The 13391-nt window shown below is 41.6% G+C and overlaps 1 protein-coding gene across 1 annotated transcript in view; it reads right to left on the bottom strand.

The window, feature by feature from the left end:
- ksr2 (kinase suppressor of ras 2) overlaps positions 1 to 13391 on the bottom strand; it is an 89211-nt gene that overhangs the window by 24968 nt on the left and 50852 nt on the right. Inside the window, exon 7 of the mRNA XM_073466895.1 lies at positions 1249 to 1318. Coding sequence (XP_073322996.1) covers positions 1249 to 1318 — 70 coding nt within the window. The remainder of the gene's footprint in view (positions 1 to 1248; positions 1319 to 13391) is intronic.

Here is a 13391-nt window from a genome sequence, read left to right as displayed (position 1 = left end):
GTGACATTTTAGAGCTGGTGTTTGCCGTGATAACATTGCTTCTGACTTTTTACCTTTACCTAACAGTCTCATTCTGACAGACAGCTTTCGCCAACCAGGGCCTCACATTCCCTGCGTAACCTTTCCGTGAGGATAATAGATGCCTGGAGGAGCTACTTCTGTGAAAGTATTTGCTTTCCTAATCTCCCTCACCTGCTGATTTAATTATGGCCCATTTCATTTTCATCTTTCAGTGACCCTGTGCGAATGAACATCTTAACGCAGACGCTCTGCAGCGCAGGACAGAGGCCACAGGGTTTACATCAATACAATGATCAGTCCGAGTGATGGGAGCTCGGAGGCCTATGCCACTCTTAAAGGGTCCAACACAGTCTCTTCTCAAACAAACAAATCCACATTGTGCTCCGCAGTAGCAGCCAATTCCCTGCATAGATTGACTGAGAGGTTCCAGCACGTATGCGACCATTGGCAGTATTTACTGATGCGACGCCTGGGTGCCAGCCGAGCCGCTCGCTGGCTAATGGCAGGTGACTAATGTATTTTGACAGAGTCCAAATCTCTTTATTAGGCCCCTCCTTCACTTCAATTGAGAGGCACGACTCAATCCAACCCCTGACACGTTTTTTTTAGTGGACTCTGCTGTCAAATATGAACAGCAATGTGACATTAAGGGCATACTCTGCATAAAGAAATTTTCTTTCAGCACAGCAGAGGCTCTAAAGCCAGAGCGGCACATTGTGTACCAGCGACACAAATGCACTTATCTTAACAGGCCAATAATGCGATCGAGGGCACACGTTTGAAATATGCAAATTGGCACGTCGAGGAGATTGCTGGATGGAATAATAGCATTTCTCTTAAAACCAACCTTAATCTTCAAACAACTGCTCTATAAATTACACTCGCGCTCAGTTTGGCTGCGTATGACGAGGCTCAGAGCTTCTCTCTGCACCTCGCTGACTTTCAGCAGGCAAAACACCCACGTTCTGGAGGTTGCTGAGATCCCACAACTAATACAGTATTGTTTTACTTTTTAGATCACTCGCGTTTAGAGTCAAGCAGGTGAAGAGAGAGACGGAGAAAGGCAGACAACGAGAGGAAGAGAATTGAGATGAGTTATACAAGAGGCCCTTTTTAATTGGACTGGCATTCTATGACGGATGAGTTTATGCGCATAGGCAAACTCTCTCCCTCACACACACACACACACACACAGTCACTCACCCACACACTGTCCTTCAGGCCTACCTGTGTTTTATTGAGTTTCCCAGATCTCTTCGGGGAATCTGCGGGGACCAGCGAGGCACTGAGAGAGTGTCTGAAGAGCAAGAGATAGGAGGCTGTTACGTTTAGTTAAAAAGTAAAAGGGAGAGAATGTCAAACGTTCTGCATTAAACCTTCGACTTAGCACATATGGCATTTTGGGCAATGGACTGACATTTTGGTGTTGGATTGATGTATGTTTGTATATCATGCATATAGTCATGAGTCATTGTCAACTCATCATTGTGAATGAGATGTCATAGATAGATAGATAGATAGATAGATAGATAGATAGATAGATAGATAGATAGATAGATAGATAGATAGATAGATAGATAGATAGATAGATAGATTTAGTGTGCTCTCTCGAACCTTAGGGCTGACAACATGTGACAATCAAAATGTCAAGGTCCTGTCTGAATTATTTGCATGTTTAGATGCAGATATTTTGCATAATGAGGCTACTGTGGTGCTACCTGTATTCCATTGCGAGGCACTCTCACTTCAAAAGGTTTTCACAACAAAAAACACACGCTTGGTCCATTAGTGCTTGCAATGACTGAGCGGCATTACATTTGCGCGCCACCTCACAATACCTGGTGAGAATGGAGGCATACAAAGAGTCGCCTGTGAAGGCAGCTCGATGTGTGTGGATATGTATTGAGATGATGATGGTCTCGCTGCCGATAATTCAATAATAAAAATATTCATGAGAAAAAATGCTGACAGAGTCATAGGTCATTATGCAAGACCATTTTTGTTTTCAGTGTTTTGTTTCAATTTCTGCTGAAACCCCACATTACAGGCCTATTAAGGTTTCTATTCTGATATACTCTTTTACCATTTAGGAAATAATAAACACGGTCAAGCAAAACATGAAACTGAAATACGTATCAATACAATCTTCCCCGTGTACTTACCACACCAACCAACACCCTTTGAAATGTACTGAGGTAGCATTGCAGTACCAAAACATTGAGGTGTTAATGATGGACAGTAAAAAACAAGGGTCAAATCCGATGCAGCAGCAGAACAAGAGATTCATTTTTTTATTCAGCACTAGGGTTGTCGCAGATTACCAGTATTGACAATAACCATAATATTTTAAAAATAAAATACATGTTATAATATCATGTAAATAATCCAGTGCCTCTTAAAATGTTTCTGTTTCTTTCTGTTCTCGCTTCTTGCTTTGTTCTCGTGGTAAAGAGCCTCAATACTGGTTGCCATACAACGGAAAAAGAAGAAGAAAAAGCTGCAGTCAAAGTTAACTGTTAGCTAGCTAGTGTGTGACATGGATCTGGTGTGTGTGCTACTCATTTATTTACTTCTGTGGTGCAAAATCATGCCAAAACGACAGACATTTGAGGTTACATAGACTCTCTCTCCACCTCCCTACACTCATAAGACAAATGTCATTCATTTGACAAAAAAACAGACAAAACACGTGATAAACAAAATTATGATGGCCGCGATAATCGTCAAGTGAAAATATGATATCATGAAGGCCCTATTCCACACAGATTCTTCTTCTTTGTCAAAACCTCGGAACTGCATTACCCAGAATGCAAGTCGACCACCGACAGTCCGAGACTTGGGTGTGTTATGCAAGTAGCATCAAATGTAGCCTTGAGCCGCTAGCGTCAACCCAACATAAGGAGTTGGCTACAGAGGGCTGGTGAGCTCACTTTTCCACAGGACTGATTTTTTTCCTTTTCAAACTTGTCTTCACCAATTTTTCCATGTATCAATAACCATTTCTTGAGCCACAAAAGTTTTTTTTTTAAATATACGGTGGTACTCCCCAACATCTGTAAACAGACTTTGAAATCAGCACACTGTCCCTTTAAAGTCGTGCGTGTACGTGTCATATTTGAAGTAAAACAGGCTTATACTCTGTTTGTAAGCAAACACACACTCTCTCATCTCTCATCATCTCGGCATCTTTTTGGCTGTCAGTCCCAGTTTCAGTTGGAATGTGTGTTTTAAGAAAATAGCGCAGTCAATGAATGTGCAGCTTCGAATTGACAAAATAAAACTGAAAAGACAAGGAAATGATGGAGTCAAATATGCAATAAGTGAGATGTTTTCTGAAGACCTTTGTGCAGATTTATTCATGAGTACTATGAATGCCAGGAAGAGGGGAGTAGAGGGGACTTTTGTGTGTGGGTGGGTGGAGAAATTGTGAGAATAAAGAGAGAAACACAAGCAGAAAACGATGCCTCGAAGTTCTTTCTTCATCACTAAACTGAGCCCTGAAAACGGAACAGCAGTCCGAGTTGTGCGATGAGACTGATCTCCATTTAAGAGGACAGAAGAGGTTCACTGCAACTAGGCCGAGAAGAGAAAGAGTTGGTTTGGTTGGGGCTGTCTTTGTCAATTTACATATTCACAGGCTTTATTATGCTTTTATGTGAAAGGAAACAGAGAAACCATTAATGTTCAGAGTTGAGCTGGTAATGTCCCCCTGCAACACTATATTAAACATGAGGAATGGAGCTCTTCAAGTTTCAAAACTGGCAAGTCATAAATCAAAGGAGCTGTGTTGGGTTTTTTTTTTGTGATCGTCACATTCACAGTCCTGGAAGCCTACTACTGTAGATACAAGTACAACACCACCACCCAACACAACAAACATTAAGTAGAATTTTCACTAACAGTGTCAACAAAAAAAGACAGCACTCATGACAGCATTGACAGCAAATAAGAGGGATAAGAAATCTTCGTGTGACTCAGAATTTTCATCCTGCGAGGGGCTCAATCAGTCCTATTAATTGATTACGAGGCAGAGTCGTTGACTGTGCTAATCTCATGGCTCTGGTGCCATACAGCATTTCCTGGTTCCTGAAACACCCTTCCTCCTCCTCCAGTCCCTCCAGAGGCTTGATGTCTTCTCTCTGCACTCCGATGCATCGCTCAATTACACTCAATCAACCTGATAACTCAATACGGAGGGGGAAACTGACATCATCTGCTTCTTGTCGGCCTTGTTGGCGACTGGCAGATGATTGGACTTGTCAGCGGCGTGGACAGGGCTATCTATCATCATGTGGGCCTGCTGTTGATGTTGCTGTCTGTCTTCTTCTGTCTGTCAATCTTTGATGATCCTACCATCCCTCAGGCAAGGGGCGTGTAGATTTATGTCAGTAAATACTCATGAGAACAAACACGCTCACACATGTGCCTGTCATATAGAGCCTCAGCTTGACTGATACCAGACACCTTGAATTTTTGGCATTCCCTGTAAATACTAGCCTTCAAAGCTTATTCACAAATAGGGTAATGAAAAATGCTTTTGTTGTATTTCGATTAGCACTGATGTAGTTTTAGTTTTAAGATTCTTTTGTTTAATTTTATGTTATGCATTTTAAATGCCTTTAAATATGCAATAAGCAATTCATCTCATTCCTAGTTCGTCAAATACAGACACTGTTGGTTGGGCAAGCCACCAACCCAAAGTTTCTGTACTTGATGACCACATAATGACACTCAACATTCAACTATCTTAGATATTGTACCTTTATGGTTATCTACCTAGTAGTCTTAAATGGCAGTGGTAGACTCCGCCATTCTCTTGTGGGAAGATTTGAACAGTGCAAGCATTTAATCCAAATAAGAGCAATTTTTTATCTCATTGATATCAGCCTCATTATTAAATGTTCACTCTCTTTACACCATGTCAGAGCTGTATTAACTTACTGCTAATGCAAACACAACAGCCTACTGTCTCTGCTTCATACTAGAAGCTTTTATATGACAAAACACTGGGTGATTTTATTGTGAAGCAGTCACAGGGAGGGCGTTTGTCACCGTGGTTAACGATCAGTCGTCAAAAATGCATCTACAAAACAAGAAAACTGTCATTTCTGCACTTTTCCTCCTCAGTAGGTTGTTACATTAAGAGCTGAAACCTCAAATATGTCATTTTACTGCTTTTTGCTCTTCAATTCAAATCAAATCAATTTTATTTATATAGCCCAAAATCACAATCACATTGCCTCAGTGGGCTTTACAAACTTCACAGTGAAACAACATCCTCTGTCCTTAGACCCTCGATTCGAATGAGGAAACACTGGCCATATTGAGAAAAAAAAAAACCTTTTAACAGGGAAAAAAAAGAGATGGAAGAAACCTCAGGAGGAGCCACAGAGGAGGGATCCCTCTCCCAGGACGGACGGCATGCAATACATGTCGCATATACACTGACAGAATATCTGATACAAATTATAATATATGTGGATCCAGGAGACGACTGAGCAGGCCGAGGCATCGCCAAGTGGTGCTCTTGTGTAAAAACACTGCTCCCGGCATGTGCAGCATGGTATCAGCTCGTGGTTGCAATTCCTGTCGATTTAATTTTAAAAGCAACATTAGGACAGGCTTAACAACTCCTGGTGAGATTATCTGGGGCCAAAAGGACAACTGACACCCACAGGACGGAGATGAAGTCTGTCTTACAGTTGGGAAAAATCAGACCAAATCTTTAAATTGATATTGACTGTTTAACTAATGGTTGTAAACACATCAAACAGACTGTAAGTGACACCCCAGTGTGAATTTCTATCTGCAACAGCCCTGACACCAGCAAATGGGACTTTGAAGATTCCCCCGTTTTTCTTTACAGGGGAGCCTGACAGATAAGACCAGGGGCTGTAAATCTGCCTGCATACCAACGGAAATGCTTCTACCCTCGCAGCAACCTTTGAAATCAGTATGAAGTGATTGTTTTATTCATTTGTCACTATGCTCATCACATTCAGTTCAAATTCTTGTTCAAGGTAAATGAAATCCCATTATTCTAACACTTTCCAAGCCTGAGTTATTCATTTAAGATTTTCATTGCATTTATAACATATGACAAATACTGCCACATGTTATAAATACGCTTGTTACTTGTGTAGTTTTTTGCTCCTTTTTGTTTTGCGCGCTAGTTCTATTCTGTTTTTCTTCATTTGATAACCAAGTTTCAACGCCAACTGACTTAATTATAACTTTGCTACCAGTTTTACACAATCTTGCTTTTTTTTTTCCAAAGACTTTGAAAGTTTTGTGTCATTCGACCAGCACCAAATCTTTTTCAGTTACCCGGCAAAGCCAATAGCACCGGATCAATAATTTTGTCATCAACCCAGGGAGACTTCCAACGCCAAACCACCAGAGTTCGCCGTGAGGTGGTTCCGTCCACCGCATCCATTGCCTTGGTTCTGACCGAGTTCTCAAATCCGGATCGGCTTTCACATCTAAAAGTAGGCTGTACCATCCTCTCAAGCTGCTCATGACTGGGTTGATGTCAAAATAATCTAATAATAATAATAATAATCTTATTGACAGTAATGATTAGTGACTAGAATCCGTATCGAACAGATTATTTCCGCCACCATTCCCCATTTCCTCATTCAATTCTCTTCATATCTGATAATCATTTCATTTAAATCATTTGTGCTAAAATTTACCCAGTTAATAAACATTTTAATTTAGACCCAGTCATGGGTCTGCGTATTCCTTTGAAGTGGAGAATGGAGATCAATTTAATCGAGAAGTCACACTTTTAGATATTTGGTTGATAACTTAAGAATTTATTGATTTGTATTTCAATTTCCTCTTTGGAGGTGGTGCCTCTAAAATGATTCCACTACAAAGTCACGGCTCAAGTAGTGTTTGCTGTAGTATTAAGCCACCATTGATTACCATGGTAACCACAGGTGTTGCCTAAACAACCAGGACTGAAATCCTAAAAGGATTAAAGCTTTAACACTTTAGGATCATGTGGCACTGGCAGATTTTCTAACCATCCGAAAACAAATACCAAAATAAAACCAAATACATAATACCAAAACAAACAAGGTATGTATTTTATGTTCAGAGTATGTGTGTGTGTGTGTGTTTGTGTGTGTGAGACAGATGAGCCTGCAGGAGCTGAGAAACAGTAAGGCGCCAGACAACAATGTCCTCCTCCATCTTGTCTGATTGTTCTCAGTCTAATTAAGCTGAGGTCTTCCTTTCCCCTCCTCCACTGGGCGGTCATGTGACACATATCAGGCCATGGGGTTGAGTATGATGTGTGTGTGTGTGTGTGTGTGTGTGTGTGTGTGTGTGTGTGTGTGTGTGTGTGTGTGTGTGTGTGTGTGTGTGGTTTAGAGGAGCTGTATGTATTTAAGTCCAAAACATTTGAAAAATGAACATGTTGATGAAGGTTCTCAGTCATCCAGGTCATGGTAATTCTAAGTGCTGTATCGTAGGCAGCTGGACGTGTTTCAGTTTCTTGAAGACGTTTCACCTCTCATCCTTCTTCAGTTCTAACTAACAGGAGGGGAGTTGCAGGCTTATAAACTCTGTGTGGGAGTGTCCTTACAGAGTCGTTAAGGTCACGTGAGCTCTGAGTTTCAGGGTCGTCTGCCCTTCTTGGACTGTGCAGTACACACTGAAGAAGACAGAAGCCTCAACATTGAGGTGTACAGAAAACCTACACACACAGATCAATACTTGCTGTTCGACTCTCAACACCCACTGGAGCACAAGCTGGGGGTCATCAGAACCCTAAACCATCAGGCTGAGACCATGCCCGCTAAGACAGAGGGGAAGGAGAAAGACGGAAAAACGTAACAACATCGTCATTCCTTATGTCGCAGGAATATCTGAGAAACTCAGGAGTATTTTAATAATTTAATTTAATAAACATCATATCCCGGTCCACTTCAAACCTACCAACACGCTGAGGCAGAAACTTGTCCATCCTCAGGACAAAACACCCAGGCATAAGCAGAGTAATGTAGTTTATGCTGTTCAACGCAGCCAGGACTGCACAGATGTGTACACTAGGGAGACAAAACAACCTCTCCATAAACGAATGGCGCAACACAGGAGGGCCAACTCCTCAGGTCAAGACGCTGCTGCCGACTTACATCTGAAGGAGAAAAATCATTCCTTTGAGGACAACAATGTAAACATCTTGGCCAGAGAAGACAGATGGTTTGAAAGAGGTGTAAAGGAATCCATCTATGTCAAACTGGTACGACTGTCTTTGAACAGAGGAGGTGGCCCTCGACATTACTCATCACCTACCTACAATGCAGTACCGAGTTACCTCCCCAGACAACCGTTCATAGCTGGGCTCACCAAGCCCTAACATCCCACATGAAGGCCGATTGGGTCAACGACCCACAAGTGGCCATAACGACTCTGAAACTCAGAGCTCAGAAGTAAAACAAGAGTGAACACTTTGCTTTGTACTGCTGGAAACAGCTCTTTTGGCCAGTAACAGGATGAAGTGCGATGCTGAAGTAAACAGCTGTTAATTGGCTAGGGACTATACATTTCCCTGTTTCTTAAGATAGTGGTGTACGCCCCAACTTTCTGGTGCTATGCTGCCCCCAATTTGTTTGGAGTACAAACTCGACAGGTGGCCAATTCTTACAAAAAGCACCCTTTAAAGAGAGAAATGTAACTACACTGAGAGATGAAGGGATATATGTTTCTGTCTTTGTGTGGGTTAAACAGAGGGGGGTGTGTATGTGTATGTGCAGAGATACAGAGACTCCTTGAGTCTAGGAGCCAATCTGGAGCCAAATATAGTTTATTTGACGTTAGACTGAGATGCTTCTCCAACTGATTGACTGCTATTCCCCATGGGGAGAAATTTTTACAGCAGGTAAAATAGAAAGAAGCGGAGCGAGTGACGATTAAAACAACAAAACACACAAACAATGCCAGGGGAAAAAAAACACACAAACTGTAATTATTCTCATCATACACCTACTATTGTTATGTCAGAATCATCAAGGTCCTACAGCTTAATGGGCTGAGTGTAGCACTTCGGCAGTTTGGATAAAAGCTTAAATCAAATGTGTGAATGCAATCAATGGCGTAATTGGCACTACATCAGAAAGGGATAATCAATAGCTTAAGGTGGAAATGCTAAACAAATTCAACACAAGAAGGCAGCAAGTCGATGTGATGCCGAGATAAGAGTCTGACATGATTGTATATATGATGGACTGTGCAGAGCAGCAGAAGAAGTGAACAGGACTGTAAAAAATGTGTGGGCGTTTGCTGCACAATGTGCTGCATTATAGCACATGAGTGTTATATGAGCGATATATTACAGGCTGTTGCTCGCTCGTATCCTCATTGTTTCTCATCCGGGGGTTTTAATGAGACTTTCCACAGGGTGAAAGTGCAAAGCTGAACAAGTATGAGTTTGGAGTGGCAGCAAGAAGCAAACTAAGAGAAAGGGTGGAAATAGATCAGATGGGGTTTTATTTTTTTTCTTTCCGAGTTTAAGAAAAAAAAAATCCTCCGATGAGCAAGAGACAAAGCCAGGTTGCTCAGTTGCTATGGCAACAGCTACACGCCGATCAGCCCTTTTGGAGAATATTGTGCTGTCATCTTTGACGAGCGAGAACACACACGAGCGCATTTACAAATAACCCACATACACACACAAACGCACAGAATCCCTACGATAAACCGACAATAGCAATCACAACGCTGGAAAAATAGCAATTATCTTGGATGAAACAAGTATCTCCGCACGGCCGTATAGATAGTGGGATTCTTTAAACTACGTGGCCTTAAGTGTGCCAGTGAGACGGAGGGATGGGAGAACAGATGATGCCCTGAGGCCTTATGGCTCGATAGTGACTTCCTCAGTAGGAGAACTGAAATGGCTCGGAGCACACAGATGAGTAAACCGGCCAACAGACAGAGCAGGTTTCAGTGGTGAGGCCGATCTGACGCTACAGAGGGCTTTCGAGTGACGTTAAGTATAAGTGGACAACACTGATGATAAACAACTACTTGTTTTACAAATTTGCTGCCTCATTAGAACGTTCTGCTCCTGTGTGTTGTTCCATCTTGTATCAAATTATAATAATGGCTAGACAAGGATCCCTAAGGTGGACTGGAAGGATGCTTCAGCGTTGCTGTAGCATACAGTGCATCATGACCAAACATGAGCATCCTGCTCAAATACAGTATGGGAATGAACACATCTCATTCAGCTTCAGTGGCAAATTCAATTTTGTTAACATCTGTTGCTTTGTTACACTACCCTCCCGGCTGGTTGGAAATTAAAACAAATTGTTTTGATTAATTATCTAAATTAATCGTTCTGGGAGCAGAATTTGCAGAATTCCTAGTATGATCAGTGGCAGATATTTTGCACAAAAGCAAGACTTCCATGTAGATGCAGTAGCAGCCGATGTCAGACCTGTCCTCCTTTCCTAGGAACCAACATAGCAACTGTTGACCAGTCCACCTCTTTATCGACGGGTGTTTATGACCTCCTCAGCAGGGTCTCATTAGCTGGAATGTGACAAGAGCTTGATGTGAGAGCTCAGTCAGTACCAGAGTCAATAAAATCCCACTAGCAAAACATTTTCACCTGGTAAACTCATTCCAGGTCTTCCTATTGGATAAAAGATACAGAGCAAAATCCAGAAAATCACATTAAAGAAGTAAAGATATCCTTTTGTGGGGCATTTAAGAGCTATGGTTTCATATTTTTGGACCAAAGCATAATTGAAAAGTTTAATTTGTCGGTCAAAACAAGCTCAAATCTCAACAGGTGAGATCCATCTGTTCTATTCTGTCTTTTAGTTGAAAAAGAAGCTGCATTTTCAGCTTCTTTAACACGTTAACATCCATGCCCTCATACCTATAAAAGTAGAAAACAATTGCTGAATGATAACATTCTCCAAACTGTGCATCTTTGCTGAAATACTGAATTGACGCCAATCCCGAATCTTCTCGTCAGCCGGCTCTTTTTCTTCGCCCTGTTTTAAATTTAGCCGTTATTTGTAGCCATTTTTATTTGCCGATTCTCAAAGGGACCTCCATTGTGGTGCCACACTTGGTTGCTAGGAGATCCGTGACGCAACTGCAAAGCGTCTATGCGAGGTTAGGGTGAGTGGGTGACGTCACCAAAACACGTCGAAATAAACAGAGTGCACAAAGCGCATGAAGAACATTTAAGCCATTTATATCCACAAGCACACACTCACAGACTCCCACACTCCCCTCCTCTCTGCATCTCACACACTCAGACACATACACACACATTTTGCAGCAGGTGCATGTGTGTTGGTCGAGTCCCAGGGCTGGTACTGGACCTCCAAGTGGACACAAGGCATCATCACAAGTCGGGGCGTCTGAGCTCAAACAGCCCGAGGTGCTGGAGGTGAGCTGTCCGTGGAAAATGTCCCTCTGTGGCTGCCATAACTTTTCACATTTAAAACAAACAATCATAACCCCTGGAGCAACAGCAAAAACACTGAAAACTAACTACTTATTATTCAACTTGACCATGAGGGTAAACAACAAGAACAAATAAACATCGGGACGCTCCATGCTTGCAAAAAGTGAAATTATTTTTTTGAAACATCTATTGTGCAAACAGGAATGTATTTGCAGACAATGAACATCAGAGTGACCATGCCAGCAATGTTCATGCACCAGAAGTCTTACAAAGTGATTGCAGTTTTATAAGAGTTAATACAGGGAACTAATCAATGAGATTAAGAGGTAGATATCAAAGATTGGTATTCTGGCAAATAAGAATTAAAGCATGCTGGTGAAAGCACAGGTATAAATAATAACATAAATAACGAGTGCTTTCTATTTAGGTGAGCAATTTCAGACAAGCCTACTGTGTGGACGCCTACGCTTTACTGAGAAGGAGTCTATTTAATCAAAATAAGTGTGGGTTTACCATGTGGATGGTTTTAGAGAAATGTTCTCAACCAGGACTGGACTGCTCATTAGTGTGCCAAATAATGTTGTGCAGTCAAAAGCAACAAGAGATTCCCATTTTACTCAGAGCACAGCAACTACCATCAACACAGTACACACTGCATTTGTTTCCAAATTTATGGTATTAAAAGATCGGGAGCACTTTGGAAATAAAAAAGACGATAGAAGCATGTTCATCGATAAGCTAAAGTGAAAAAGTCATAATTTTATACAGAGTAAAAAAAAACATAGTTTGAGTATTGCTTTGTGCAAACAAAGAATGACCGCAGGGGTTGGTGTCAGGGTGGAGGGGGGTGTAGAGGAAAACATTAAGAAAAAAGGGTGAGATTATTCATCATTTAGTCTATAATGGAGACATGAATGCAGATACCATAAATCAAGTCTAGATTTTCCGGGGAGATTTTCATTGTCCAATAACTTTTCACTTTGCATGATGAAATGATAACAATTTGTTAGATTCCCTACATTTACACGACCTGCAGCCTGCAACACTGCAGCATAACATTAGCCACACAGTTGAATGGATCGACATATTCCTTTATTTCCGTGAACACAGCAGCTAACATAGTTCCAACACAGCCCCCATGTTTAACATTTGCTAGAAACTACAGTCGCTAGCTGTCTGCCTGCCTCATTCTTTTAAAAAGACTGAAACAACAGCACACAGAATCAGTCATCAGCACATCTAATACAAAACAACCTACATAGTGTCAAAGGCCACCCAAGCAAAGATAGCCTCGTGTGAATCTTTTTTGTAATCTAACCGTATCATTGCTCAGACTATCATAAACAGTATCTCTGGATGGAAAGCCAAACAAACTCATAGGAAGGCTCTGACGCTCCAGCTCAGACTGGGCACTGACTCATCCCGAGCAGACAGCGTTTGGTCACCTCAACCAGTCTTGTGTGTCCCCCCTGTATTTTTCATTCAGACGACTAGAGAGATGAGCGATAATGCTTTTGGCTGCAGGGCCCTGACGTATGAGATGGCAGTGACACCATAATCCCAAACATAGACCCTGCACAGATGTTTAGCCTGTCTTACCGGGTGCACACGCTTGTCCGCATAACCACACACAAACACACACATGGGCAGTTCCTAAAATAGGAACACGGGACCCCCGGGGCAACTTAGGAGAAAGAAGAGAATGTTTCATCCTCAGGTATTTATAAGTGAGCACAATAAACACTGGCCTCGAATGTTTCACTCTTCTATTTTTGTATTGATGAGCCTGTTTTTTGTCACGCACATCTGGATAACAAAATAAAAAAAATCTGTAGCACTAAAAATTGAGTGAATTAAAAAAGTAATTACTTTACTTAATCATTAGAAATGGTTTTAAATTCTCAGGATGAAGGTGTGGTACATTTGCAAAAAA

The sequence above is a fragment of the Pagrus major genome, chromosome 5, assembly GCF_040436345.1.
Source record: "Pagrus major chromosome 5, Pma_NU_1.0".
Classification (NCBI taxonomy): domain Eukaryota; kingdom Metazoa; phylum Chordata; class Actinopteri; order Spariformes; family Sparidae; genus Pagrus; species Pagrus major.
The sequence above is the reverse complement of the archived record's forward strand: the minus strand, read 5'-3'. Positions and strand labels throughout refer to the sequence as shown.